The sequence below is a fragment of the Neopsephotus bourkii genome, unplaced genomic scaffold, assembly GCF_033783945.1.
Source record: "Neopsephotus bourkii isolate Nb327-2 ecotype Australia unplaced genomic scaffold, CSIRO-AGI_Nbou_v1 NB_1154, whole genome shotgun sequence".
NCBI classification, from domain to species: Eukaryota; Metazoa; Chordata; class Aves; order Psittaciformes; family Psittacidae; genus Neopsephotus; species Neopsephotus bourkii.
In genome coordinates this window covers 3,567,327-3,594,846 of record NW_026901640.1, presented here as the reverse complement: position 1 = coordinate 3,594,846, position 27,520 = coordinate 3,567,327, and the positions used below count along the sequence as shown (strand labels likewise).

Below are 27,520 nucleotides of genomic sequence, written 5' to 3'. Positions count from 1 at the left end.
AACTGGCAGATCTCTCACACTCCTTTATCCCCAAGACAATCTCAAGACAATTTCAGAGGAAGGCATCCAAATGCATCTAAATTACTTTAAAAACATGGAATTTGATGTATTTATGAAAAGACAATTCTGACCAAATTTTCTTTGCTATCAGTGGAGGAGAATCAATGGATCTTGGGCATCTTTTAGTCTCTCCTGGGAGTCCTGCTGCCTAGTAGACTGCAGGGGTACCTGGTTGGTTTGTGTGCAGAGATTTGAGACATTACAACAAATATCAGAAACAGAAAAAGATTTATTAGAAATATTACACAGATTTTTGCATCGTACATTTTAATAATGTTAATCTTTAAATATCAGCATGCCCAAATCTGGCAATGCCTAGTATATACATTCTAATGTGCTCTTTGTATAAATTAGATTATGATGTAACATCTGTACCCAACAGAGAAAGCTAGAAGACTTGTTAGAGGTGATTATCCCAGATGACAAACTCAAGTCTGGACCCACAATCAATAAAAAAACATTGTGTCCAGCACTGCCCAGTGGAACTTGGCACATGTGCAAGTCAGAAATGTAGAGACCATCAGCTGAGAAACCTGGTAACTGCAGGCAGTTATAAGCTTGATTCTGCACCATATCGGTGAGCTAGTCTAAATGGCACTGGAGTCGGTAAAAACCAATACAGTCTAGCATAGTACAAGTTATTGCTGGGTTTAAAAATGCTTTAATGCTCAGTGCCCTGAGTCTTTTTAGGAAAAGCCCTCTTCTGACAGGAAAATGTACAATCTCATCCCATACAGACCCTACCTTTTCTCAGCTACATGAAGCACAACTTTGCACACAGCTGCCCCGTCAGATGCTCCCTGCTGGAAGACCTGGTACCAAAGGCGCAGAAAGATGAGGGAGGTACAAACCAACCAGTGAGCCAATGCTCACACTTGATTGCCAAGGAAGAGAGAAAGTCAGTGATGCAAAAAGGCAGATCTGGAAGAGTTCCAGGTCAGGAATCAAACAGGGAAGACCAAATCACTCTGCCAGGGTGCACTTATTTGGTCTGGACGTAAAACTTGTGCTGGTTGCAGATACAAAACAAGATAATCAGAGTAAAACTGTAAAAGCAACTTCAGAACACAAAAAGAAAACCTGCCAAAGTTCAAAGAGAATGTGTCTCACCGAGAGGAAACAGGAGAACGTGCATAAATCAAAAACCACTCTGCCTAGCACAGTGCCTTGCTGCAGCACAGGAAGGACCAGGAATCTTTGTCTCCTTTGCATTTCCATGGCTGTCACAGGCACAGGAAGGAGAACCTGGCAAAGGCAGCAAGCTCTGTGCTCTCTTCCCTCTTCGTCTTCCTAGATCCACCCCAGGATGCACTCTTAGGAGAAATGTCACTCCAGGTGACAGTAAGGGCTCTCAAGCTGATGTCCTTTGCTGTCCACAAAAGCCCAGGTCCATGTCCCATGTATGCCCCTCTCCTCACACACTGGACTCCACTCCATCATTCAGTTCCCTTGTGTACTTTCAGAAACAGCTCATCAGCCTTTCTAGAAAACCTTCTCAGAGGGCTGGCTCTGAGCTCGCTTCTCAACACCTCTGTACCTTCCCAAGCCATGGAATGACTTGTACCTTCTATGACCCACCAGCTCTGGGAGCCACACTGTATACTTTCTGCACTTCACTCTCCTTTCCTCTCTAGCAGCTATGGTACAACAGTCACACAATGCAATATCCCTCCATGGAACTTCACTGAAATCCCCATCCTAACCATTCTTCTCACGTGCTTGTCCAAAATCAGCTATTTGGTTTCTTGTAGTCCAACAGACTACCCAAGAACTCTCAAGCATGTGCAGGTATGTTGAAGAGTGACTGTACATTTAGGGAGCATACGGTGACACAGTGAAAAGATTTCATCTGCCTGCATCAAGGAAAGATCCATTACTCCAAACAGGCAGAGTCCAAAAGGACTTAGGCAAATTGTTACTGATACAACACATTGCACCATCCATTTTAGGACATTTTCAGAGCATTCTCAGAACTCCTATGATGATTATCCCTATATCCTCTAGCTTAACTTACTCAACAAACTCTCTAATTATGAAGGCAGCTAGAACTTCAATTTTACAGTTCAAATTTGAGATGTCTCACAGGGCCTGTAGATTTTCAGGTCTGCAGCATCTTGGGTGGAACAAATTTTAATTCATATTCAAATTTTAGGGCAGCATGAAGCAAAACAATGATTTCTGAAAATCCATATCTAGAAATGTAACTATGCAAGGTTCAAAAGGAAGAAGAAAAACACACAATACTGTTAACAGTTAAACGAACAAATAGACAACATTCTCAATCTCAAAGAATAACCTTGAAGACCATCTCTCAGTCTCAAAGTATCACCTTTTCCAAATGAGGAGTTTTGCAGGTTTGAGGACTGGAAAGTAACACTCAGCAAACAGTGAAACTGGTTATCATTTCCTACTGACAGATGGCTCCTTGTTCTAACTCCTAAATAAGTAAATAACAGAAATGTTAAGAATATACCATTAGAATTGGGTAGAATTAGTGTTTGGTCTGTGCTGATGGGGACACAACAATAAGCTGCAAAGAGATGACAGGAACATTACTTTGCAAAAATCGTTTGGGGAAAAGCCCAAAAAGTTGCTCAATCAAAAATGGTTAGAGTCTTGGAGAACCAGATTAGAATAAATGTCAGAACAGTGCTGGAAGCAAGTGATGCTGACACATCAGACAGCACATGCATTGAGCATACATCTGACCGTCACACGGAGCACACGCCCCCTGTGAGTAGAGGGTTAAGATTATCTTTCCTTTTTGGATCCAGTGGAACCCTCTGACTTTGAAATGTTTACCAGGCACTGGGAATTAAAACAGTTTTCTCATCCCTGCAAGTGCCCAATCCAAAGCCCACTGAGGAATATGGAATTTTCTGTGTTGACTTCACTATGCTTTGAACCACAGCCTGTTGGACAGAATTGGGATCTCTGCCAATGGATACCTCAAGGGACAAGAGCTGCTGCAGCCACAAGGCAGCGGAGTTCTGCAGTGTAACTGTCTTCCGAAATGAACTCTGCTTAGCAGCTATTTTTCTCTTCCATCTTATCACATAACAGGAGACTTGTATCTGGGAACACTTAGAGCAACTCATCCTATGTTCTCTAGGGATGGCTGAGTGTACGCTTAAAAATACTGGAGAGCTAATTCAATCTAGAAAGCATTCTCTTGCAAAGAAATAATTCTGGCCAGCATTTACAACTGCTTTCTCACAGTATAGGATGACACAAAGAGTGCAAGGGCACCGTAAGTGCTTGCCACTGTCCTTTTTTATCACACAGACTCTCAAAAGATTGGAATCAGACTTTCCTGGGGGTAATGAATTAGAATAAATGTCAGACTAAAACTAAGAGCAAGTGATGCTTTTCCCCTCGCATTCCTCCAGCTTCATTTCTGTTCAGTACTATCACCTATCCCTTAATCCTGTATTTTGCTGTGAGAAAGCCAAAGTGTGAAATAGCTTGTTTACTAATTAAATAGTACTAAGAAAAACAAACAACAGAGCACTGTGGGGAAGCCAGAGGCTGAGATCAGCTGCCTGTAAAGAAAGCCCCAGAAAACCTGAAACCAAGTTTTTTCTGTGAAATCATTTGTTTCTATTTCATGAGCCTTTTTTTCAGGAGTTAAGAGCAGTGAGCATGCACTATTACTTCTTTTGCAAGAGAGGAATTATCCCTAGCTCTCTATAATTACCATCCACAAAGCATCAAGTCTGGTCACAGGGTTAAACATGCTAACTAAACAACTTTCTTCTACCAGCATTATCTAAACCAGTGAGACCGGCTCCTATGAGGTCCTGTGCAAAGCCCACTCTCCAAGACCTGCTCTGAGAACAAATCAAGCAGCCTCTTTGATCCTGCTACCCTTGGAGTCCAACAGAAAATTTAACTTCACGAGATGAAATAAGAGAAATGGTAAAATGGAAATTAAACAGTATCTTTCAGACATTTTCTAACAGTATCGTTGAGCTGGAAAGCTATTCTCTGGCGCCTTAAAGATTTCCATGACACACAGAGGGGTTCCAGTTACAATCTTTGTAACTTGTGAAGTTGCAACTTCCATCAGTACTAATGTATTGCTGTGTTCCTTTACAGGGTAACGTCACTTCCAAGTATTTAACAGTGCCCTGTGGACCATATTTTAATGGACAGAGCACAGGATGCCTCAGGAGTCATGCCTCTACACAGCAATTACACATCTGTGCTGATTATACAGGATCAACACAGAAGAAAGAAGTTACTCCACTCAATCCACACAGATATATACTACTGAGATGTTACTGTATTGCTTAGTCATCACCTGATTACTGGCACCTTGCAGACTAAAGCTAGCAAATTGCATTTGCAATATTCCTAGGATAACTGTGCCTGCACAGTCAGCTGGGAAAACAAGCTCTGGCTTCCCATAGTAATCAAGTAACAAAGTTGTAGCAATAAACCTATTTTTCCCTCAGAAATTACTTCTGTTTGATCTGAAATGAAGTCTCGGCACCTCACAGGATTCTTTTAGAGTTCTTTAACTGGTGATGGATGAGAACACAGTTTCTGAGTTACAAATAACCCTGTTATTAGCCTGCTGGCTAAGCTATGACAAGCACACTAGTATACTTACTGAATCAGGTGTGTGAGAATAACTGAGGTTAAGGTTCTACACACTTATGTGCATCTGTCATGGTGTTTTATAAAATACATGGATGCAAGAAAACAACATATATTTGGGATGAGTTAAGCACGTTTTGGCAAGAAGAGCATTTTTGTGAGCTTTCATATTAACATGAATCTCCCAGCCTCCCTTGAGTACCAGTATAGTCCACATTGATTCAGATCTTCATTTTGTAGCAGGTCTCCTGTTGGTGGAGTCTAGTTTGAGGCAAACATTGTTTAGCACAAGGGATCCTCTTCAGAAAATCCCACGTGTTTGAAAACACTCTGCAACTTCCACATGGGAATAAACTTACAGATTAATTTGGTTTGCGTAGATAAGACAATGGATATTTATTTGGTTGTAGTCCCAGATGTCATCAGAATTATGGAAGAGCTTTCTTTCAAACTAAGAGCTTAGGTTGGTTGTGGAAGAGGAGCAAGTGGACTTTTAAAGTGATCGAGTGCATCTGTAGCATTCTTTGTTCTCTTCCCCATTTCTGTCCACCTCTTGCTCTGTGTCTCAGGTCTCGAAGTACTTGTAAATCTGGGCAACATACTGCATCACACTCTGCCAGTCTGGGCGGTCTGTGTACATCATCTCACTAAGTTCCTGCACAGGACAGACACATTGTCAGAACTTACTCAAGCACCATCACAAGGTCCTTTGAGTAGCTGAGACTGTTGTTGACTACTACTACCACCACCATTCCAGAGCTACCTGCAGCCACACACAGTATAAAAGTCCATGGGAATGACTACTGGCCTAGAGCATTTCTGAAGCTCATTAAAAAAGTATTTAAACAGCCATATACATTTTACATTCTGAAAAGATTTTTTTCCATCTGCAATCAAAGATCAATTCTTTATTTAAATCGCTGCTTCTTTAAATGTGTTTGGTTCTCTATTTACCTTACAGATCCCAAAATATTTTTGCTTTCATATTAAACTGATCTCTTCCTTTTCATCATATTGTTGATTTTGGAAGAGGCTTTTTAAACAGCTTAACACACTAATTATCCTTCTGTCTCTTAAAACACTAAACCAAAAGGAAATTGTCTTAACAGGCTAGTCTGCTCATGAAAATAGGAATCTTCTGGAACTGGCTTCCAAGAGGAAGACTTATTTCAATACTAGATGATCTCCAGAAGTTCCTTCAAATTATATTAATTCTATTAGTCTTCTTGCTATGGACTTTCAGAGATGGTGCCGCTACCTTCCCTATCACTATGAACATTTTCAGTGCAAGCTGGCTGGCCACATGGCAACAAAGGCTCTTTAACAGTGTATGGAGTATATCTTCCCTTGCTAAAAGAAGGTTACTCACCAGGCTGGGTTTGATGCCTACACTTTCAGCAGCTTGAAATGCTAACAGCAGGTTTCTCTTCTGTAAAACAAAAGTTCAAAGGGTTACCATCAAAGTGTGATTCCTGAACTCTACCTTTATCTGGTTAATCAGTAAGTTTAAATAAGCAGGTGTATTTGAAAATCACTAGATTCAGTACTTTCACATAGATACTTTTTTGTATTAGTCAGGTATACTCACAAAAAAGTTCTTTGTCTTTGAATAGCTCATCTACTTTTGCCCAAGCTACAGCCCTCTGTTTTGGACAAATTAGGTTCTTGTGAAACTGATTACAACTGGGCAGAAAAAGGCACTAAGGTTCTGTCTTTATTATGAGTGAAAGTTTTCTGAAGAGGTGCTAATTAATATACGACATCCCTGTATATAGTACAATTCTTATTGTAATACTAGTTGTCTGAAGTACATCCAGATTCTTCCTCTCTGTGAGGGTCTTAACATACATGGAATGTGCTGACATGGTCAGACTTTTAAATACATTGCTGTCCAAGGAGCAAAATGAATGATCTGCCTGCCTGCCTACTGATCCAGCACTTTTAAAGTGTGCTGTTAACTCAGGAGTCCAGAAATGCCTTAGCCTTTCCAAAGGGATGCTGTCTTCAGGTTTATCTGCAGCACTCACTGAATTCCAGTGACATGTCACTAACTCTTTAACTAGCAGTCCCTGCATTTCTCTTTGAGAGTTCACTGTTGGTTTCCTTTCCCTTTTCATTCAGTCAGTTTGCTCTGTAGGTTCTCAAATGACACTTGGCTCCTACTGTTGCTCTCATCTATTTATTTGGCATCAATCAAGATCTTGCAGCACTGTGTCTCCACTACATATCCAGCAAAATGGATATTTACCATGAATTCTACAAACTGTGTAGGAGCAGGTACAACAAAACTTACTTTATCCTGGCTGTTGAGCTCCTGGTAAGGAATATGTGCAGGCAAGTACGTGTGCAGGAGAGCACAGAAGGCCAGCCCGTCACTCCAGCTGCTGCTGAAGTTGGTAATATCAATGTTCTGTAAGAGAAAACATGAACCGTTCTGAGCAGTGCTATGCAGCAACAACAAAATCTCCCAACAATACTTTTATGCACTCATTAACCAAAACCTCAGAGTATTAAAGGAACATAGGTTTACATTTTCCATTCTCCCCTTCTTTTTTAAGTAAAGTAGAAAGATACCATATAGGATGGCAAGTTTCAAAGTCTTGGACAAGGGATTATTAAGGAGTTAAATGTTTTTCACAGTGGATGGATCTGTAGAATAATGAGGCAGTGAATCAGTGCATTTTGACCACCATTGTCTTTCTGATACTACACATCAACACACTTTAATGAGAACATGTAATTAACAATTATGACTTGATTTATCCCCTTATCAAAAGTTGTATCAAACTGATGAAATACTAACATAGTCCTCAAGCCCTAAATAAAGAACATCCTTATGTGCACATGAGAGGGAGGCTTAAATGTAGCAACAGCAACAGCTGAATGAGCAGCTTTCTGAGAGCTGGGCATTGGAAAAGATGCATTCCAAGAGATGTGCCCAGCTGGCAGTCTGCATTCCCATATTCTTTATCAATTCAGCACCTTTCATCTGCATATCACAGAGCACTTAACAAAATGCAGATAAAGAAGGGGAAGTGTGAGAGATACAATTTAATCATCTATCCTAATTCACAAAATGATCTGTAAGTACTTAGGAGAGAAGAGGACTTTCCTGATGCTCAATCTCTTACTACCATAGTCACTGACAAATAAATGTGGCTGTGTCACTGGTAACAAGTACAATAACAAGATCCTTATGGAACAGAAACAGACAAAAACCTTGTATCTTGTTTTCACGCATTTCCATCAAGGCTGAGTTTGCTTGAGGAAGCAATGTTTCAGGGAGCATGGATATGTTAATAAACACCCGGTTGAAATCCCAGAGCTGAGCTAGAAAAATCTCCAACTCGCCTGTAGCAACATTCCCAGCTCCAACAGGAGGGCAGTGAATAAGAAATGCTTTGAAAGAAATAGTCTAACATGGTTATGAGTTTAAATGGTGAAAACGCACCTTCCTTCCCCTTGTTGCTAGATGGTAGGATTCTTCTTTGTCACATAACTTATTATAGGATGCACTCAGGTGCACAGAAGAAACCCAGTTCCCCTACTCATGACAACGTAAGTCTAGAACTTGCCGTGTTCAACAGGCAGATTAGAGCGATCACAGAAACTGGTACTTTAAACTCAGCCCATCTGTGAAGAACTCTTTTCAAATACAAACATCACTAGAGGCTCTTCAGGGATTCTGTTGTGAGGCACAGTTGTAGTTAAACACACGTTTGTGGCCCAGTTCTGATCCTGTGAACAAGGTGACCTTTCTGCTGCTCTTGTTTGCACTGACTGGCCATACCAGCACACTAAGAAATTCTCATGGCTAAGTTTTGCTTCTGTTGTAGCAGCTGTAACTCCAAAGGCCAGCTAAAAACAAATCAGTGAACTAAGTGATATTCCTTTGAAAAGTAAGAGCTGCTGGAGCACCAAAGGCTCCAGGATGTGATGGTACTGCACCACCTCATGCTATGGCAGGTTTGGAGCTACCCTTCCTGCATGTTCAACTCAGACTCTTTGCCACTTTATTTTCTTTCTTTAGCTACTTTCCAGTTTCTTTCAAGATTCCCCAAAAGACAAAGCTTTTACTGCATCTCTCATGTAACAGCTAATGCAGACGCATTCAAACCCAGACAGGAAGTATTTTAGCATATACTTGTCACGGTGCTTCACTGATTAGTTGTCCAGCCTGGACTTTGCCCAGTCAGACAGGATTTTAGATTAGTAATAAATGTCCATAACCAAACATGACTCATATTGAAGCAGTACAGAACAGTTCAGTTTAAAATACTTTGGCTGTAATAAATCTACAAGTGTAATGGGCTCAGAAAGCAGGCCATCAGCAGCAGACATTACCGCACTGCACCAGCCACCACAATGTGTTTTGTCCTATTAACATCTGTCAGTGGAGATAAAAGGAAAGCAACACAGTGGCTGAATACCATCACAAGAAGAAACCACTTTTCTCTGAAAGCTGTCTTGGCTTTGCCTCTTCCATAAAGTCGCATCATGGAAGTCCAACTTTGTGTTATGGAATTGGATAAAGATGGATTACTCTTTCTTGATGTTTCAGATAAACAAGTTACTATTTATCAATCTGCAGTTAGTGGGAAAGGACCAACTGCCAAATTACAGAAGTGTTTTTACTGAGGCCAACGTATTTTAATCAGCAAATAACTGACCATCAAATGCCAATATTCTCATTTATATCGTATGGTAGAAATGGAAAGTGGAGGCTGTGTGTGTCCCCCCGCCAAAGGCCAAGGAAACAGGAATAAACAAAGCCTTAGTTAAGCAACAGGACTAGACAAAAAGGCAGTCATGTTTGTGTGGGAACATAATATCCAACTCTCATTTTCATGATGTTATTATTATAGAGCAACGCAAGATACAAACCTGTTCTTTCCTACAGTATTTCACCAGCCCATCATCAGTTTGGTAACTTTACTAATTTTTGCAGTTTTAACTACATCTAAAACTCTCCTCTTCCTCCTATCTAACAATACCCAGAGATAAGAAGTGCTAAGGCCTATGATAAAATCAGAACTAGGTCCAAAAAATCCACACATCTCCAACAGCATCATCCAGCCAACAGAGAACATTAACTCAAATATGAATTTTTATCCTAAATGCAAACCCAAAATGAATGTTGCAAGGTTCAGCTCAACTGCTTAGTTAATAGTACAACAAACACTTAGACATACTCAAAAGCACCCAGTTGCCATTTTCACATCCAACAAGCGTCAGTGAATTGTGGCTTTTTCCTCTAACCAAATGCATTTCCATTTCATACATGGCATGAATCTGTCTCTGGCATTTCATCTCGGATCCTGTGTTAACTACTTTTCAGTTTGGGATATAAGGACATGATAAATGAAAAGTGATCTTCTGTGGTTTGCTGCAATGTAACTTCACTTGTAATACCTCCCCAGTACGCTGCACCAAGAGGAATTAAATCAAAATAGAGGCACTCTGATTTCTCAGATCTCTGGCTCTGTTGAGGCCAGGAAAAAAAAAAAAGGAAAACAAGGAAAACAATTTAGGGAATGAACACCTTGGAAACTATTCACTTGTCTTGATTATTTTGGCAGTGGAACCTGTCTCAGTTTTTCTGCCACACCTCTCTTCCTCAACACAGTCCATAAATATGTGGGAGCTATTTGTGTACATGCTGGTTGTTAACGTACAATTCCAAGCTGCAGGATGGAGAGTTTGGTGATTTCTGTCTCCCAGTGTGCTTACAGCAGAACCCCCATGCTGAGCTCTGAAAAACTGCACGCAGTTTCATATGGGGAGACCTAGAAGTTAACCTATATAGGATGGCACCCTTCAGGAGGAAGATGCACCATCAGTGTGTATGCAGAATCAATGTAGGGAGAAATATGAAAATGGAATAGGGACTGCAGATCAAACTGAGCTGCTGTGCTTGTTAGGCAGGGTGAAAAACTTGCCATCTTATGGTCACAGTGTGCCTCATGGTCACTAATGCCCCGAGGTCTATCTTTAGCACATCAGTGGATCCATAATGCTAAAGGCATCTGAAACAGAGATTAACCCCTGGCCCACAGGTTAAGGGGTGCCAAGTAGCTCAGGCCTGCAGTGCTCTGGGTTACTAACTTCCTTTGGAGCTGACATATCATATCAATGTCCCGCAGCACTTGACCTGGATCTCTTCCATGGTGCTGCTAAGAAATTAATTGCGAAGGTGGGGTGATGTAGTTGAAAAATCTTGACCGAAAGTGAGTCAGGCCAGAAGAGGGATGTTTTTGTGACATGAGCACATAACCATCCTTACATACCCTGTGTGGAGTGGCTAAAAGGACCATGGAAAGATGTGAGGGTACAAAGTTTGCTGGGATAATGGTGCTGTGTAGACAACCGGTGTCAAGGCTAAGCTATTTCCAGTGTAGTTCCCAGGCTTCTTGTGAGTGAAAACAGCTCATTCACTTAAAATGAAAGCTCATGAGTGAACTACTGTACATGCACTGGGAATATTAAGAGGCTGGGATCCAGAAGCACACCAGGGAGTGTGGTTATCTGAAAGTACTTAAGTACCCAGTGAGGCTCGCTTCTATGAATATTGAAGTCCCTGACATTAAGCAAAGAAAAAAAAGAAACCAGGATTGGTATTTAGAGAACAAATGTATTATCTATGATATTAGTGGCATGCCAAGCCTAAAAGACACTATAGACACCTGCAAGCCATTAACCTCAGCCCACCACAGGAACAGGACCTTTGCTCATAGATAACAGCTCACTATGAGAGCCACAGTAAAGACACACAGGGACATGTGCGTGATCTGTTCTCACTAAAAACAATTTCTTGTTTTTCTGAGGAAAAAAGCACCACCCCATTAGATTTCACTAGATCTTTGGCTCCAAGTCTTCAGTAAAAAGCAACAATGACATCATATGCTCTTCATTACAGCCTGAGGATGTTAAAATACTGACACAAGATATTCCCACTATGCTGTTACTGAGCCCACAGCGATGGCCTTGAGTCATAATTTTGTCTGTAAGACAGAATTATAAATTATAGACATAAACCAGCTTGAAGGTAGCCTGGAACTCTGTGGAAGAAAGCCTGCAGTATATGACCTTAGCATCATTCTTACCATCCTTCCTCCTCAGCACACAACATACCCCGCTGCCTCTCAGAAGTCACTGGTATAGCACACCAGGAACATGCCAGTGGCTTATTACTGAGGTTCAACCCATACAGAACATAAACTTAAGTACTGAAGACAGAACTAGTTAAAATAAGCATACTGGATAAACCAAAGGAAATAGCTTTGTTTTTAATGGCAGCTCCCCTTTAACTGGCTCAGCTTTCTCCAATCCATCCTGCTTATCACTAACCAGAGACCCACATCTCCGCACAGCAAACGTCTCACAGCTCAGTATTTTTACATGGTTATATTTAGACACAGTTATCTGACCAGGAACCTCCTTTTCATAAGCCACTTCTCTGCAAATCTAAACTCTGACCTTACTAATGTAAAATCTGATCAAGGTACCTTGAAAGGCAATTTCCACCTACCCAGTGTTATCAACAGCTGCATGAAACTGCAAATCTAATCTGATTCATTACACCTTAATTGTTTGGGAACATGTCAGCAGCCTTCAGCCAAAGAGATTCTATCAAAGGAAGCATACAGGCTCTGAGCTCTGGATCGGCAAGTTCTAAACACCTCCTAAGAAGCAATACAAGTGATGAAGGACTCCCTCTTAGCATGAACTAACCTCCTGAGCAAACAAGATGCTCCAGTTCATCTAAAATGCTCCAGCAAAGCCATGAAACATCTGGGCAATCTATTGGAAATACAGGCGATCAGAAGTGTGGTCAGGTCCAGTTAACACAGATGAAAGGCATGAATGCCTAAAATTAAAGACTGCCTGGATTCTTCTGTAATTACAGGGTGCACCCAGATGACTTGGACAATTGCACACAGCTATTTTCAATGGGTAGCTGCAAGCCTAAAGTGATTTGCATATCACATTTAATCAATCTACTACCAGGAACCTTTCTGAATTCCCTTACAAATCTTTTCCTTTTAAATGGAATACAGAAAATAATGCCTCTTGATTTAGAAAAAAAAATCCAGAATAACTTGTGGAACAGCAATACTGTGTATTGTATAGAGATTAAGTGGCTAGCCAACATTGGGAAGGAAGCCAAATGACCTTCTATCCTCCAGGCTGTATTAATATCCCTAGTTCAAATGGTTCAGGCAGCTGCACTCTCCATAAGAATTGTTTCAACCTTTCTTTGGAACGTTGAGTTTTTGTCCCCATCATCCATAATTCTGATTCTACCAGCCACATCAGTAAGTCATGCATCTTACTGCTGATTACACATGTATGACACAACATAGCTCAGGTACAAAATGCTCTGTGAAAAGGCTGTTGAATTATGTAATTACAGCACAGTGAATTGATAAGGAATTGGTGCTAGCTCTTTAAAGGTTATCCTATTTTCTGTATTCTTTTTCATAAAGAAACACCATTTCCCATCACACTCTGTGTTCTGTTTGCTCCCTCCTCCAACTGCTGCCATGGGTGTTTGCCTTGGGTTTACCACTTATCATCTGCTCAGCCCTTTCTTCATGAGGTACTGAGGGGGTTCATGACCTCCACAAAGTAGGTTCTGGTATTTTGATTACAAAAGAGATGTGCTGCTGCTATACTTAACAGGTTTCATAAGAATAAAAAAAAGAGAAGTAGCATCAAATGAAAGATATTTAAGGTCATATATGATAAAATAATTGTGACCTCCTATTTCTTCTGCTTACAAGGTAAAAAACAGTTACTACTGATACTGACATCATCGCTGTAACTATACATATCAGTAACCTCCCTAATGAGCCAAATAGCATCCAGTCATGCCCATCAGATCCATTGCTCTCATCACTGTGTGGACTGGCAAACATTTCACCTCACTTTGCCCACATTTTTGGTGTTTCATTGGCATTTTTACATATAAAGATTTCACTTTTTAAAATTAAAACAAATTCTGGTGAACAAGGGTTAAGAGTAGTTGCTGGCACAATGAACATAACACACAGTGAATGTATTTGACGCTTTCCTAGCAAATAGTATAAGTTGGTTTGAATGCAGATTACCCCATGACAATAGCCTCATTACTAAAAGTCACCTACCTGAAAGTCTCACAAGGCATTGTACATATGAGGTAATGGTGACAAAAGATACATATTGAATGTGACTGGTACTTGTGTAATTTAAACCACTGTCACAGTGAGTGGGCAAACAAGTGTTAGTTACACCTAGAGAGGCAGAGCATTACACAGCAACACCATGAAGAACAAGTTCTCCTCATTATAATAATCACATTAGGTATTGATGAGTTCTTATTTTTTGCTATGCACCTCTTTTCTGCTCTTCAGGATAAATTACACCTGTTATGCTCACCTGCTGAAAGACAACTCCCTGCTTGCTACACAACTAACACTTCCATCAATTTTCTCACCAGCTCATAACTGACACCACTGATGAATGCCATAGACAAGAAACAGATTGGGTTGTGTTCCTTCATTCCCAAGACTACAAGAGTGAAGATGCAGCAGCACAGCTCCAAGGATCACACAGATACTCTGGGGAAGGAGAGAGGAAGCAAGGGGGAGGAAGTAGCTCCCTTCTGTGTCCAAGCCAGCAGCACTGCTACTTCCTGGCTGGAGCCCTGGTGCAGAATTGCTAATGACCATTCTGACTGCTCCCACAGCTATTTCTAATTATCTGTATTGAGAGTTCAGAGATTAGCCATGTCCTGGAATTCCTGGCCAGAGAGGTAGGCTGCAGCCTGCAGCAGGCTCACAGGAAACGATGGGAACAAGGTGGGGAGAGGTCTCAACAGCAAAAGATACTCATGAAACTGTCAAGCAGGGCTCAGCTCTCTCCCAGTTAAACTCACAGCTTGGAGCTGTTCCAGCTGGTGACCAATCAATTCAGTGTTTTCACTGATTGTCATTGCATCCAGGCAACACAAGGAAAGTGTCTTGGACTTTGGGATGGATAGAATGTAAATGCTATTTTTAAAATTACCCAGCAGGATAGAAAGTTACGCATGAGAGCACTGCATGGGCGTTTATTTTATCCCTCCAATCCAGAGACTTGGATTTGTTTACAGGATAAAGCCCTTTATATGAAAAAAGGTAGAACTTGGCTTAAGTTATTTGGCTGCAGTGGAGAAGCACGTTTATGCATTGGCATCACTGTGAAGGGGGCTTGCACACTGGTAATCAATATGATTATTCCCTACATGCTATAATTTGGCTGCTGTGTTTATTTTGCAGCCCCAACCCTGGATGCAGCTGGGACATACTGAGAAACTGCATGTACACATTCAGCTATTATAGGCTTTACTTAAAAAAATAAAACGTTTATTCTGGCCAAAATCGGACCCATATTTTCATTAATGAAAAACTTTCAAGTTTGTGCTTTTCATCAAAGGATCTTTCCAAATATTACTGAAACTCATCATCATCCAATGATAGGATATGATGATCTATGTTTTAACAGCTGGGGAAATCAAGGCAATGGTAACATGCAAGACTGACAAGGTCACAAAGATGGTCCAAAGCAGACTTGGAAACAAAATTCCTGACCAACTTACTGTCAATTTTTATTTAAACACAGGATAATCCCTTCCTATATCAATAGCTATTACCCAAGACTCCCTATAGATTTTGCATAGATAGGAAAAAGTTTCTCTGAAGTCAACAACCTCCTCTTTGGCAAAAAATCAGAGAAACACAAAGAAAGCCAGAAATTTCACCCGTTTCTCAGAAACTCACAGAATATCTTAACTTCCTGGGAAAAACCCATTACACATATATCCTACTTCTAAATGTCAAAATGCTGCAAGTACTGTGGATGCAGAGCTCTTAGGAAGCAATGTGGGCCCTCCCACAACAGAAGGGATATGCTTAGCATGTGGTTCTTTGGGGAAAGTTTCACTGTCCACCAGAGAACTTTGCTGCATTAACGGTATTGGTAAATACTGAGACAGACAGCTTTTTCCTGCTTGCTCAGCAGGCTCTGGCCATCAGCCTCTGATCTGAAGCACACAGGTTGGTGCGGCAGAAGGGAAATCTTAAGAGTGCTCCCCAGAAGAGAGTCTGCCCTGAATGCTGCTTAGACTGCATGCATGGCTGCTATTTAAATGTGGAGGGGGGTGTTCAGTGTTTTTCTTCGCCTACATTACAAACTAGGAGTTACTTGTTTTGCTGTTAATCACAGCTCTTTGGGAATCCAGCCTTTCCACACTGCACATGAACTGTGACTAACAGCTGATGGGATTTACCTCCTATCCTTGTTGCTTGGAAGACCTCAGTTGGAAAGGTGGCCAGAAAACCTCCTCAGCGTTACTCCTGAATTACGGAATGCTGCTGCTTACCTAGTTCTCCCAACTAGCTAAATATTTAGATAGAAACCTCGTTGATGTTGATATACAGACAGAGATTACAATATTGAAACAGAGTTTTACACTACTTGTTGACACAAACATGAAAAGTAATGTAGAAAAGGACAAGAGAATCACTCTCATACCCAAGCACACATCTTGTGATTAAGAAACAACTGTTTTGTTTTTTTTCCCCTGTATTTCTTTAGGACAGTGCACAGCTGTGCTGGGATTCTCAAGGCTTTAAAACTAAGCTCCAGTATATTAGTGTCAAAGGAAGTGTTTGACCGACTGTTTTACAAGCCAAGGCCCAGGGGCAGAGGTTGGGAGGACTGATCCTGGGTTTTGCCCCATTCAGCTCTTTGCTTTCTTTAATGGAACTCCCAACCTGAGCACTAACCCTGAGGACTGTGGTAGCATTTGCAACATCCCTGTTCACCCTCTGTGATCCAAGACAGTGCATGACTGAAGTGTACGTGAGGCAAAGTGCTTGATCAAGACTTAAAGACTGAGACAGTAGTTGCTTAAGAAGAAAGATAACGTCAACTACCCACACTAATGACGTGCAAAGAAATAACTGACTTCTTCTTTCTAAATATAACCCTTAGTTTCCAGAATAAGGAAGAAACCAAACGTGTACATGTTAATGTACAACTGGCCATGAAGGAGCTTTTGATCTCCCATAAAGCAGGTCCCCACTGCTTGCAGCCCCAGAAATACGCCTGTTTAACGCATCAGCAGTCAAAAAATAGTCATCCTGGCTGGCTGTCCATGCAGCAGAGTCCACCTCCCTAATGAGAACGCAATGGCCCCATGATCACTTGACCAAAGGGAATATGTTGTGTCTTCATCAGCCTATCTGCATTTGTACATCTTTGGGCCACACTTAATCTATGCTGGACCTCATCCAGCCAGCAAATGAAGCAAAAAATATGAGAAAAAGCAGGGGATAATATCACGGAATAGGGCTTGAGAACAAAGAGGATATGGAGGAAATACTGTCTAGCACAGAAAGAAAAGGAATGCAAATTCCTGTGAGAAAAATAAAGCCACAAATTCATAAACAAAAAGCTAGTATTAGTCTGAGTTTAAACTGAAAACAAAAGGGTAAAAAGCATTATATTACATCCACTGCTAAACCACTAGTCAACCAGTCTCTTGCTATAATTACTTGACAAACAGCAAACACTGCAACAGCCTTTTTCCCCCTCAGCTTTTGCATCTTTGCTACCTGAAGAACACTAAGCAGAGGCACCAACTTTTACACAGTCTGCTATACTAGCTTTACTCTTCTTGTAGTAAAAGCATTCAGAATTACATTTAAGGACTTTTAGGTTATGCTTGGAAGTAATTTGTTTCCAATTGCTATCTCTCAAGGCTTGAACAGGCGTAATAGTGGGCATACTTCAGGGTAGGGTTTTTTTCTTCTTTTTGAACAGCTAAGGCACTATACAGGAATGGCACTTCTATTAAAATACACAGTAAAGACAAAAGTTGAAGTATTCAGACTCCTCTTAATGTCAGTCTGCATTTCTGGAAACTATGGAGGCTGCAGTGTCCATTGGGATATTTCATCAACGCCCTAAAACTACCTGTGATTCTGTGAAAAGGAAGCTTCAAATAACAAATCACAACTTTTGAGGCAAATATTCAGAATTTCTGGGTATACAGATATTTGTATTTTGCTAATTCAAACTAAACAATACAATGTCAGAGAGTGTCACCTAAAAACAGTTCCTACAAACTCCTAAGCATGCTTTCTAAAACTGCACAGGGTTCCTGGGACCTATTGCAGAGTACAATAACTCCGAATAAGGCATGGAAACAAATCAATCATTTTCTTCTAGCTTTGCTCATATTTACTAGTGTGTTTTATGCAGGATAACTAAAAGGAATTCTTTTCTCCAGGAACTACTTGCACAACATGAAAGCTACGTAAAAACCACTGTGGTTAGCAGTTTCCCCATGCTCTTGAGATTCCTCCAGATGATATGAAATTGGCTCCAAGGCTGGTCCTGCAAATACCAATAAGATTAATACCAATTTATCAGCCATCTGATGTTGGTGCCAGTGCTAGTAGGGAGCATTGCTTCTTTTCCTGAAGATGCCTGCTGCCTTCCATCCATAAACCAGTGTACTGATGCTGTCAGGAGTCAAGGAGGTGACAGAATACAGTGGCTTCAATGCACAGGTCAGGAATTGTGAAATAGGAAAGTCTTCAGAGCTATAGCTGCCATTTCCCTTTGACAGTTCTAGAACATTCCTTGTCTCATTCTATTTAGCATTCCTCTACTTAAGACAACTGCACAGCTAGTTTTACTATAAGAGATAGTGGTTCTTCAACAAGTGGATCCCAACCGGGTCCTGTTAAATCAAATACAACTGATAAAAAGAATAATGATGATTGTGCATTGGAGAAAAGTGTTGGTCTCAAGTTCTCTTTTCCTCTGTGCCACAGGTGATGTGCAGAGGTTGGAAATACCACGGAAATAGTTCTTTTAAGCAAAACATTATCACTAACATGGTAGCAATTCCCTCCCCTCTCTGGAGAGGGTATATGTGGCAGAAACAACAATCCTCAGTTCTAATGATCATGGGTTAAGTGCCTCTTGATGTTCCGTGTTTTCACAATACATCTGTGGATAGCAATAGACTTAATCTAGAGAGGTTTGGCCCCTTGACAAATGGTCTCCACAGAGAGCAAACAGAACCAGGGCACTTAAATAACATTACAGTCACTAATGATATGATTATGGAAGGTGATAATGCAACAAGAATGACTCTCAGCAGCTTCCAGGAGTTACGACTCACAGGAAAAGAGTCTATTAGAAAAGAGGCACCCAACTTCTACTTCACACTGTTGCTATGATGTATAATCTTTTTAAATAGATGAAAGAAAAACCCACAAGACAACAGAGAAAAAGCTATTTTAACATAAATAACTTGCTCTCAGCAGGCTTTGTGGTTTAAAGGACTTGTGGTAATTGAGTTCCAGAGCCACAAAAGCAGTTCTCAGATCTGGTCATCTCATCACCCTACATTATACACCATGATGTCAACAAATTCAGAGAAGCAGGAGGAACAGTCTATGCATGTCTGGCAAAAGATATCATGTGCCAGGTGACAATTCTTATAGGGAACCATACATTAGATTAAGATTGGGGTTTTTTAAGTGGGAGATTTTCCTGAAAGTTTTGCACAAAGCCACTGAACCCAAAGTCTTATTTCATTGCAGTTCCTTTTACTGCAGAGAATTTTTTAGCACCTCCCCTGCACAGTTATTCAAAATGGATGGCCAAAACACCAGATAACATTCATTTAGGCACTGAATTACAGCTGAAATCATACCACTGATTATGCCACAGTTCATGCAATCCCACTTTCATATTCCCTTCTCACAGTCATTAAACTGAACTTCCACTTCATTTTCATTCTAGTGATTCACATTCTAAATAGTTACTTTCTCTTCTGCATTCACATCTTTTAGGTATCAACACACTGTTTAAACAGGGATCTTAGAAATGACACAGCAGATCAGAAAAACATTGATGCTGTCACGTTTCCACTCAGTTACTGTAAACTCATGCAATTTCTTTTTTAAAAAAACACAAAAAATCCCCTCCAGGCCACTACTGATTTGTGCTCCATTTCCTTCAGCTCCCTCCAGTGTCCCTCTCTTGTTTTATGAGATTGCCTCCTGGGGAACATGCTGAAGTTCAAAGCCAGGGAATGTTCCCATTGCAGTCAATGAAAGGATAGTTTACAGTTGGACTTGATGATCCTTAAGGTCTTTTTTAGCCTAAATGATTCTATAATATATGTCAGGAGCAGGATGCCAATTTCTATCTCTAGGATAAGCCTTGTATGGATTAAAGCATTTAAAAAGCGGGGCCTTGTGTGCTGGTCCCTAGGTCTTACCCCAAATACCTTCCTAGGTCACTAATCCAGCTTTCTTCAAGGAATCTTCATAATTTAAACAAAGGAATCTCCCTCTTCCTCACCAGCTCAGATCAGGAACTGTTACTAAACCTTAAAGGCAGTACATTTGGACACTGAAAAAAAGAAGTTAGGCAGCCAAGCAGCAAGTCTTATTCTCTCATTCCACTACATCACAGAGCTGAAAACAGTTTGTGTCCAAAGTTATGTGTGGTTCTGAGCTTCATGATCAAACATGACAGACATATTATATTGGGATTTGCACAGATGATGCCTCATAGACAGTGATATTATTGATGGAAAAGCAGTTATGCATATCACCAGGCTTCTGCTCAGTGGAGTTCATTACCTCATTCCCACCATTGCAGTGGAAGGAAGGCAGGAAGGAGGATGACGTTCTTTACTCCACTCCAGTTCTTTGTACACAAGAAGGATAAAAACTCCCTGTGGAGTTTAATATCAGCCTTATCTTAAGAGTGCAAGGGTCTGGGAAAAGCAAGTTCAAGAAAAGTTAGTTAATGCACCACAAAGAGTGCAATGGAAAGAGAATCTGAGGAAGAATGTCCAAGAGATAATGCCTCTAAATGCAACAGTGAAGATAGAGAGGCAAGACTCTCACCATAAATCAATACCATGTTTGTTCTTTGGTTCATCTCTCTCTAATTTCTGCCCTGAGATCTTATAATTCTGTGTAATAAGGCCCCTCACCACACCACAGTCTGAACTTCTGAGGCTCTCCTGGACTACAGTGTCTGTCAGTGCTCTGCCTGCTTGTTCTCCAAAACTGCTGAGAACTCATTCTGCTGCTTTAGAAAGAGTAACGACAGAGGACAGCCATGAACAGAACAAGAGCCTCGTCAGAGCAGGAGCTGAACTGACAAAGCTTTTCCTGAAACATCATCTGGACAGTCACGTAGCAACAACACGCCAGCAGCCATATCTGAAGCAAAGACTTCCACTGTCCTCTGAAGCCTGGACATACTTTCCTCCAGAGACTAATACTAAAAGGAAAAACAAATAGACCCAGATTGCCTGCATACCTCCTGGGTGGCCTGCTATCTGATCCACTGTTAGCTCTACTACTTGGGTTCAGCACAGAAAAACAAGATTCCTTTTCTTTTCTACCACAGAGGGAATACTTGTCACTTCTAGTGCCCATCTGGTACCTACAGAACCAGGACAGGCCTCTGTATTTGCAAAGCCATGTAATAATTTCTAAAAGCAATACATTTAGTCCAACTTGGGTATAATCAGAGAAAGAAAACTACAGGCTGACTCTCAGAGAGCACTTCTACCAGTGAACTCAAAGTTAGACTGCTCTAAGAGAAGTGGAAGAAGCTCACTGCATATATCATTTGAAACAAAAAAGAGCAATACTGTTAGGAGAAAGTGTTCCTCAAGATGGGTTTGCTTAACAGGAGTTAGACTTGGAAAAGCTGTATTTCATAAATTGTTTTCTGAGGACTGGACATGACTGTTCCCCACACTTCCAAATCCAAGATCAGGAGGATTTTAGTAGATGAGCTACAAACCAGACCAACACAGAATAGAGCATACAGTTTCAGGGGACAGCACTGCTGCCTTTTAGGCAGTTTCACAGAACCTGGGGCAAAATGCTAACCCTGGCTTTATTCTTTCTAAGATATGTCTAAAATCAAAAGCTTTTTCTGATACCTGTCCCGTGAAATCGGTGCAAGTGTTATGTGCCAGTGTTAAGAAACGACTCAGGCTTTTATAGCTCAGTTTATTTAAAGGGAAAGCTACTGTCTTTTCTTCCAAACTCCTGCCCCCTGCAGCTAATGCTTCATAAAGAGCTGGTTGTGAAGAAAAAAAAAGTATTTTATTATTTACTTTAAAAGATGGACTCTGCTTTTATTAAAGACTTGCTCCAGGGTGCATATCATGTGGCGATAACGGCTCTTGTCTTCTGCTCTAAGTAACAAACAATATTATTCTTAGGAAAGAAAAATCTCAACATTATATCAAACCAAGACTGTCCTGCACACCCAGCATATATCACAGGATGAGCTGTCTCTAACTGCCTTCTACAGCTCAGTTACAAGCAGAACCAAAGGCCTAACCCATCTGAATACAAACACCAGGCAGAGCTTGATAAGCACAGCAACAGCCATATAGGAACTGGATTCACTCTACAAAGAAATGACCCATTCTCAAGCGGTCAAAACTTGCTTTGTAAAAAAACTGCAAGAGATTAGAAAGAGCAGGGCTCCAAGCTGCAAACTTCATTTGGTCAAGGACACACAAAGGAATATTTCTTTGTTTTTTACAGAAATGACCAATAAAAAAACCTCTCACAATAGCACAATGCCCACAGAAGCTTACAGAAAAATATTACAATGTAGTTTCAAAAATGGATGCTGAACTGAAGCTACTGCACATATACACTCTGTTTCTAACCTTCAGCAACCTTTGATGACGTATTTTGGGTTTTGTACATGAATTACTTATGAAAATGTAATATTGGGGACTCCAGTGTTTAAGAAATCTGAAGGAAGAGGATGGAAACACCCAGTAGAAGTAACCACGAACATCAGCAGACTGAAATACACATATTTCTTTGAAGTGACATTGCTTTCTGCACACCTACAGGGAAGTGATGAATTACTCTCCAGAGAAAAGTAAAATTGTACCTATTCCCTTACCTGGTAACCTTCAGTCTTCTTTTGGCACCATTTTAACAGAGCATTCCTCTTTGAACCACCATACTCTCGAGCCAGGGCTGCCAGTGGGTCCTTTCTCTCCACACTAATCCAGGGAAGCAAACAGAACAGATAAATATGCTTGAAGTGTCTTACTCTTTACCAGTGTAAATAATATCTGCATGACAAAGCAGAATGGCAGCACAGAACCTAAATGTAAACCAAACTGCAACAAACTGTTTGATGGCGTGTGTTAACCATGCATTTGTGCTATTATTTTTATCAACTCCACTTATAACATTTTCCCGTAATCTCTTGCTTTACATATTGAAAACTGGAATATAGAGCGTAGAATGGAAAGAAACTATCTAAAGAATCTGTAACAGCAAATTCACATCCAATTGCGCTGCTGCAGAACAAGCTCTTGAATAAAATGAAGAATCTGGAACCTGTATTGCAGTCGAGGCCAACAGTCAAAACACCTGCATTGTCCCCACTCTGCAGCTTCTACTGTTGGAAATAATGGTGGCGATTAGAAGAAAATACATCTTCTGTCAAGACAGAAGAAAGTTATGTGTCCACCTTTCCCTTAGACTTCAAAGCTTTTAGCTTTTAACGCACCGAACATGCAAAGCTACAGTAATACCACTTGTACACATGATGGACTTCTTGTATGTAACTTAGTGGCTCCTGAGAGCTTGCTATCCTCATTTTGCCATGATTCCTCATTTTACCATGATTGCTCATTTAACACATAACTTTGGTTATTATAATCTGAATTATGACACCTGGTTCTGCTACAGCCTGGTAATTCTGAACTGGACAGAGCAGCCATCAGAGTTTTCACTGGAGACAGGGGTCCACCACATTAAAACATCCATCATAGTGTCAGGTAATGCTGTCAATCTTTCTGTGTGCTGTTTTTCCCAGGAAACAGTTGGTACCTGAGTTTGCTTTGGGGTTTCAAGCTGCTGGGGGTAGAGGTAAGCATTCTGCTGCTGAAGGCCATAGGAGGTTTGCTCAGGGATTCCAGGGAGGGGCTTTTACGCAGGTAATGGTCTGGTTTCAGCTCTTCATTTCTCCCCTTCAGAAGGTCTGTGGGAATTAAAAAAACTCCTGTCAGTCTGCAGCCTGAGGAATTTGATTAATCACTGTGCTGCCACCCAGCACACAATATGCAGTGAGTTGTTTTGACTCTAAACAAATGTACTCATTTGTTCATTAAACACACATGGGGCTAGGAAACCTTGAGCAGATTAGAGGTGATCATAACAAGGAATGGCTTTGATGATTTCAACAGTACAGACTGCCTGGTTTCCTGTGATTGATACTCCTGCTGGGGGGTATGGGACTCAGGTGAATGAGGGGAAATACCAAAATCTACAGTCTTCAAGGTTCAAAAGCTGATCACCAGATATCTTCAGCAGATGACTGGCCAGCCCTAGTACAAGAATTCATTTTCTGCCATTAGTCATTTGTAACAAGAAAGCCTCTTGTCTCCTGAACACAACCCACCTCCAGGCAGCAGCAAGAGGCAGTTGTTATCATATGATGCTTGGCATTCTATCCGACAGGACTTTGGGAAATCTCAAGATATTCACAGCTGATGCATCTATATTTTTATTGCACATATTACATATTTTTATGTAACGTTTTAAATTGTATATATTTATACAAGTGTGTGTGTATGTATGTATAAAATCAACAAAAATAGTAGCCATAGAATCCAACAGGTTTTTTAAGAGACCCTAAAGAGATCATAGAAAACAAATTATCTCCTGATTCACATCAGTCATGAGGTACAATGATGTGTTACACAGGGAAAGCTGGCTGCTTCCTTTCTGTAGACAAACTGTCAACAAGGCCGGATCTATGCCAGCACATTATGAGTTGTTATCAGAAATTAATTGATTGTAGAACACAATTTGTTCTCCTTTTCAGTTCCCTCCCAATGTTCATTATCAGTTAATGCCATATCACCTAGAGGTGTGAATTCCTTCTTATCTCATCTTCAGCAAAGGTGTCTATCACTGAATCAGCCCTTAATTGCTTTTCAGCAGTAAGTGGGGTGTGTGTATCAGCAGTTGCCAGATAAACACATCCTTCAAACAGGCATGCAGCTGCCCTAGTTTTGCCTCCAGAGTTTTGTAAGCATGTGCGAGCTATAGGCATTTTGCACCTTTTCTCCAAGCATACAGGGCTGATAAGTTCCCATCTATTAAGTCCAGATGGAAAAGGACAGAAACCATTCCAGCTTGGCTGTTAGCAGAGTTTTGCACTGAACTGCATATACCCTAGTCAAGGTCTTCCTTCCTTCCACTCACTGTCCCTTCTTTGTGTGCATCATGAACCCACAGTGAACAGGAAATGGCACACAACGTACTTTGTGTTGGTTTTCTGCTATATATTCCAAATGTATGACTTTTCTAGCTCCTCATTATGCTGGATTTATGGGAATTTCCCTCAAATTTAAATAGTCACACCAGTCAGACAGGCAACCCATGAATGATTCTTGGGACTGTTTCAAACTTAAGCAAATTCTGCTTAGAGAAACAGATCTAGTGCAAAAGGCATATCAGTAAACAAAATGTGAACGTTATGAAGAGGAATGTAGGTTTCTTGCTAGCTTATAAGAATAGCAAAAAAGGGGCACTGTTAAATTGCCATTAACATAATTGGACTGGCTAATGGCATGGTCTAATCAGGAAGTGCTGTGCCAATCCTTCAGGATGTGTTCACACATGGTACAGAAAAAGGAAAGAGAAGGAAGGATCCCACAGAGGTGTAAAGAATATTGGTAACATCTAGATGGAAAGAAAAGATGAAGGAGGAGGCATATTAGGAGTCATTTGGAATGAGAAACAGGATAATAATTGCATGTGAAATATGCAACAGAAGGAAAATCCCATTCTGTTAACACTATATTTGCAGTATTTAAAGGAACTTTGTGGTTATTGGTTTGAATTATACAGTAGTGCTTGAAGTGGTGCAAGTTAACAGTACCCAGCTTTGTACTTTGAGTCTTACTTCAGTATCCTTCCTTTGACTTATTTTAGGTACTCCAAGACAGACCCAGTAAACTTCTGATTCTAAATGAAAAGATCATAAGCAAAGATCAGCTCTCTCCACAAAGTAAACCCTCTCCAACGATGTAACATTTGGGTCATATTAAGGACATCACAGAACCCTACCGTGGTACTGCTCAGATGGAATCAGCCAGAAGATTATTATTATGGAGACTACTTCACTCTGAATTTCCCTGGGGATATTTTTTAATTCAGTGTTGTTTGCATAGGGCTTGGATCAACTGCCTTCTAGAGGTATTTAGATTGGAACCAGAGCTATTACAGCTTTACAGTGAATAAGCCTTTGCTATGGATTATTGGAACTAAATTAAACCCAGGTACAAAGAGAAGCTGTAAATACAGGAACTTGTTAGATGGTAAACCATACTCAATAGAATTGTCTCTGGGTAATAACAGTAATTATCCATGGCCTGAAGTGGGACATTTATTATTAAGGACTGGCATTACATTGCACAGTTGATAGATTACTTCACTCTACAGTAAACTCGTAGGGATTAGAAAGGTCTTAAATTCTGTTTAGAATTATTGCATACTCTTATGCAAGTCATTTACTGGAAACCAACTGATACAAGTAAGTAAACTCTGTCTGTCCCACTGATAACTTCTGCTTGCTTAGCATTTATTCCTGCAGGAGAAGCCAGTAGCATAGAAAATATGTTATTTATTTATGCTGCCATCTACCCTATAACTCATTTTGCTGTTCAGATCTAGTACCTCTTCAGCTTTGAATGATGGGGAAAAGCTTATCAGATTAACTGAAGAGTCTAAAAATGAAGACAGGCTCTAATTTCTCTCCTGTAACAGCAAATTATTGCAGAAAATCCAGTCTACCAATGAAGAAGTTGTGACTGATGACTTTTTTTGTCCTTCCCTGCAGTTTCAGTGAGGTTTCACTACAGGAATGTATTTCAACTGTCCTTAAAAATTCAATAATCTGTTGTTACTAGCTTTGATTACAATGCAACTACATTCAGGACTAGATAATCAAAATAAAGAGCCCTAGAGAAAATGGGAAACAAACACTGGTAGAAGAAAATATTAAATGACAAGAGAACAAAAGCAAAGTGTGAAATAAAAACAAACGCATCTCTTGAGAACTCTCAAAACAAACTATTTCAAGCCCAACTATGACTGCTCCTAAACCAGTCACATCAGTATCTACAATGTTTGATGTATTTCAAATGAAGCTCAATTTAAAAACAAATAAACCCTCAAAAGACAGTGCTTTGGCATTGTTCCAGATACATACATGTTGAACAAAATCCAATCCTCTCCAGTTCCACAGCATGGATTAGAGAGGTGCCATGGACACTTTGGAATAAAGAAGGCAAGTTTATATTGGCAAGCCATTACAAATCAGCTATTTTTTAGGTTTCTAAGGCTACGATCAAGATGGGAATGGAAACACAACAAAATTAATAAGCTCTCTGAAACAAAGACTGTGAAGACACTTTGTTTCCTTTAACCATACAAGAAGAGGAACAATGGCCCAGGCAGAGGCCAACAGTTAATGGCAAGGGCTGGTAAAAAGAGGCAACTTTTGTATGTTTACTGCAACCTACCTGCAAGAGGAAGGTCTGAAAGATCTGCATGTCTGGCGATACCTTTGTTGACTGGCTTGGCATTATTATAAGCAGAATGTCTCTGTGAAAGAAATGTACAAAAGATAATCCGAATAATATCAGATATCATGTTTAAATAGGTAACCAGAAAGATGTTTCTGCTACCTCAAGATCACAAAGCAGGCAGAGGGATACAGAAACCCTTCA

General features: G+C 40.5%; 1 protein-coding gene across 3 annotated transcripts in view; it reads right to left on the bottom strand.

Annotated features, from left to right (window-relative positions):
* Positions 1 to 271: 271 nt before the first annotated feature.
* The window catches only part of SPECC1 (sperm antigen with calponin homology and coiled-coil domains 1), an 83,813-nt gene continuing 56,564 nt past the window's right edge, over positions 272 to 27,520 (bottom strand). For all 3 annotated transcript variants that reach the window (XM_061363545.1, XM_061363546.1, XM_061363547.1), the window contains 6 exons: positions 27,314 to 27,395; positions 23,610 to 23,760; positions 22,669 to 22,771; positions 6,956 to 7,072; positions 6,032 to 6,091; positions 272 to 5,317 (listed from right to left, as the gene is read on the bottom strand). In XM_061363545.1, the coding sequence (XP_061219529.1) occupies positions 5,228 to 5,317; positions 6,032 to 6,091; positions 6,956 to 7,072; positions 22,669 to 22,771; positions 23,610 to 23,760; positions 27,314 to 27,395 (603 nt within the window). In that variant the 3' untranslated portion in view covers positions 272 to 5,227. The remainder of the gene's footprint in view (positions 5,318 to 6,031; positions 6,092 to 6,955; positions 7,073 to 22,668; positions 22,772 to 23,609; positions 23,761 to 27,313; positions 27,396 to 27,520) is intronic.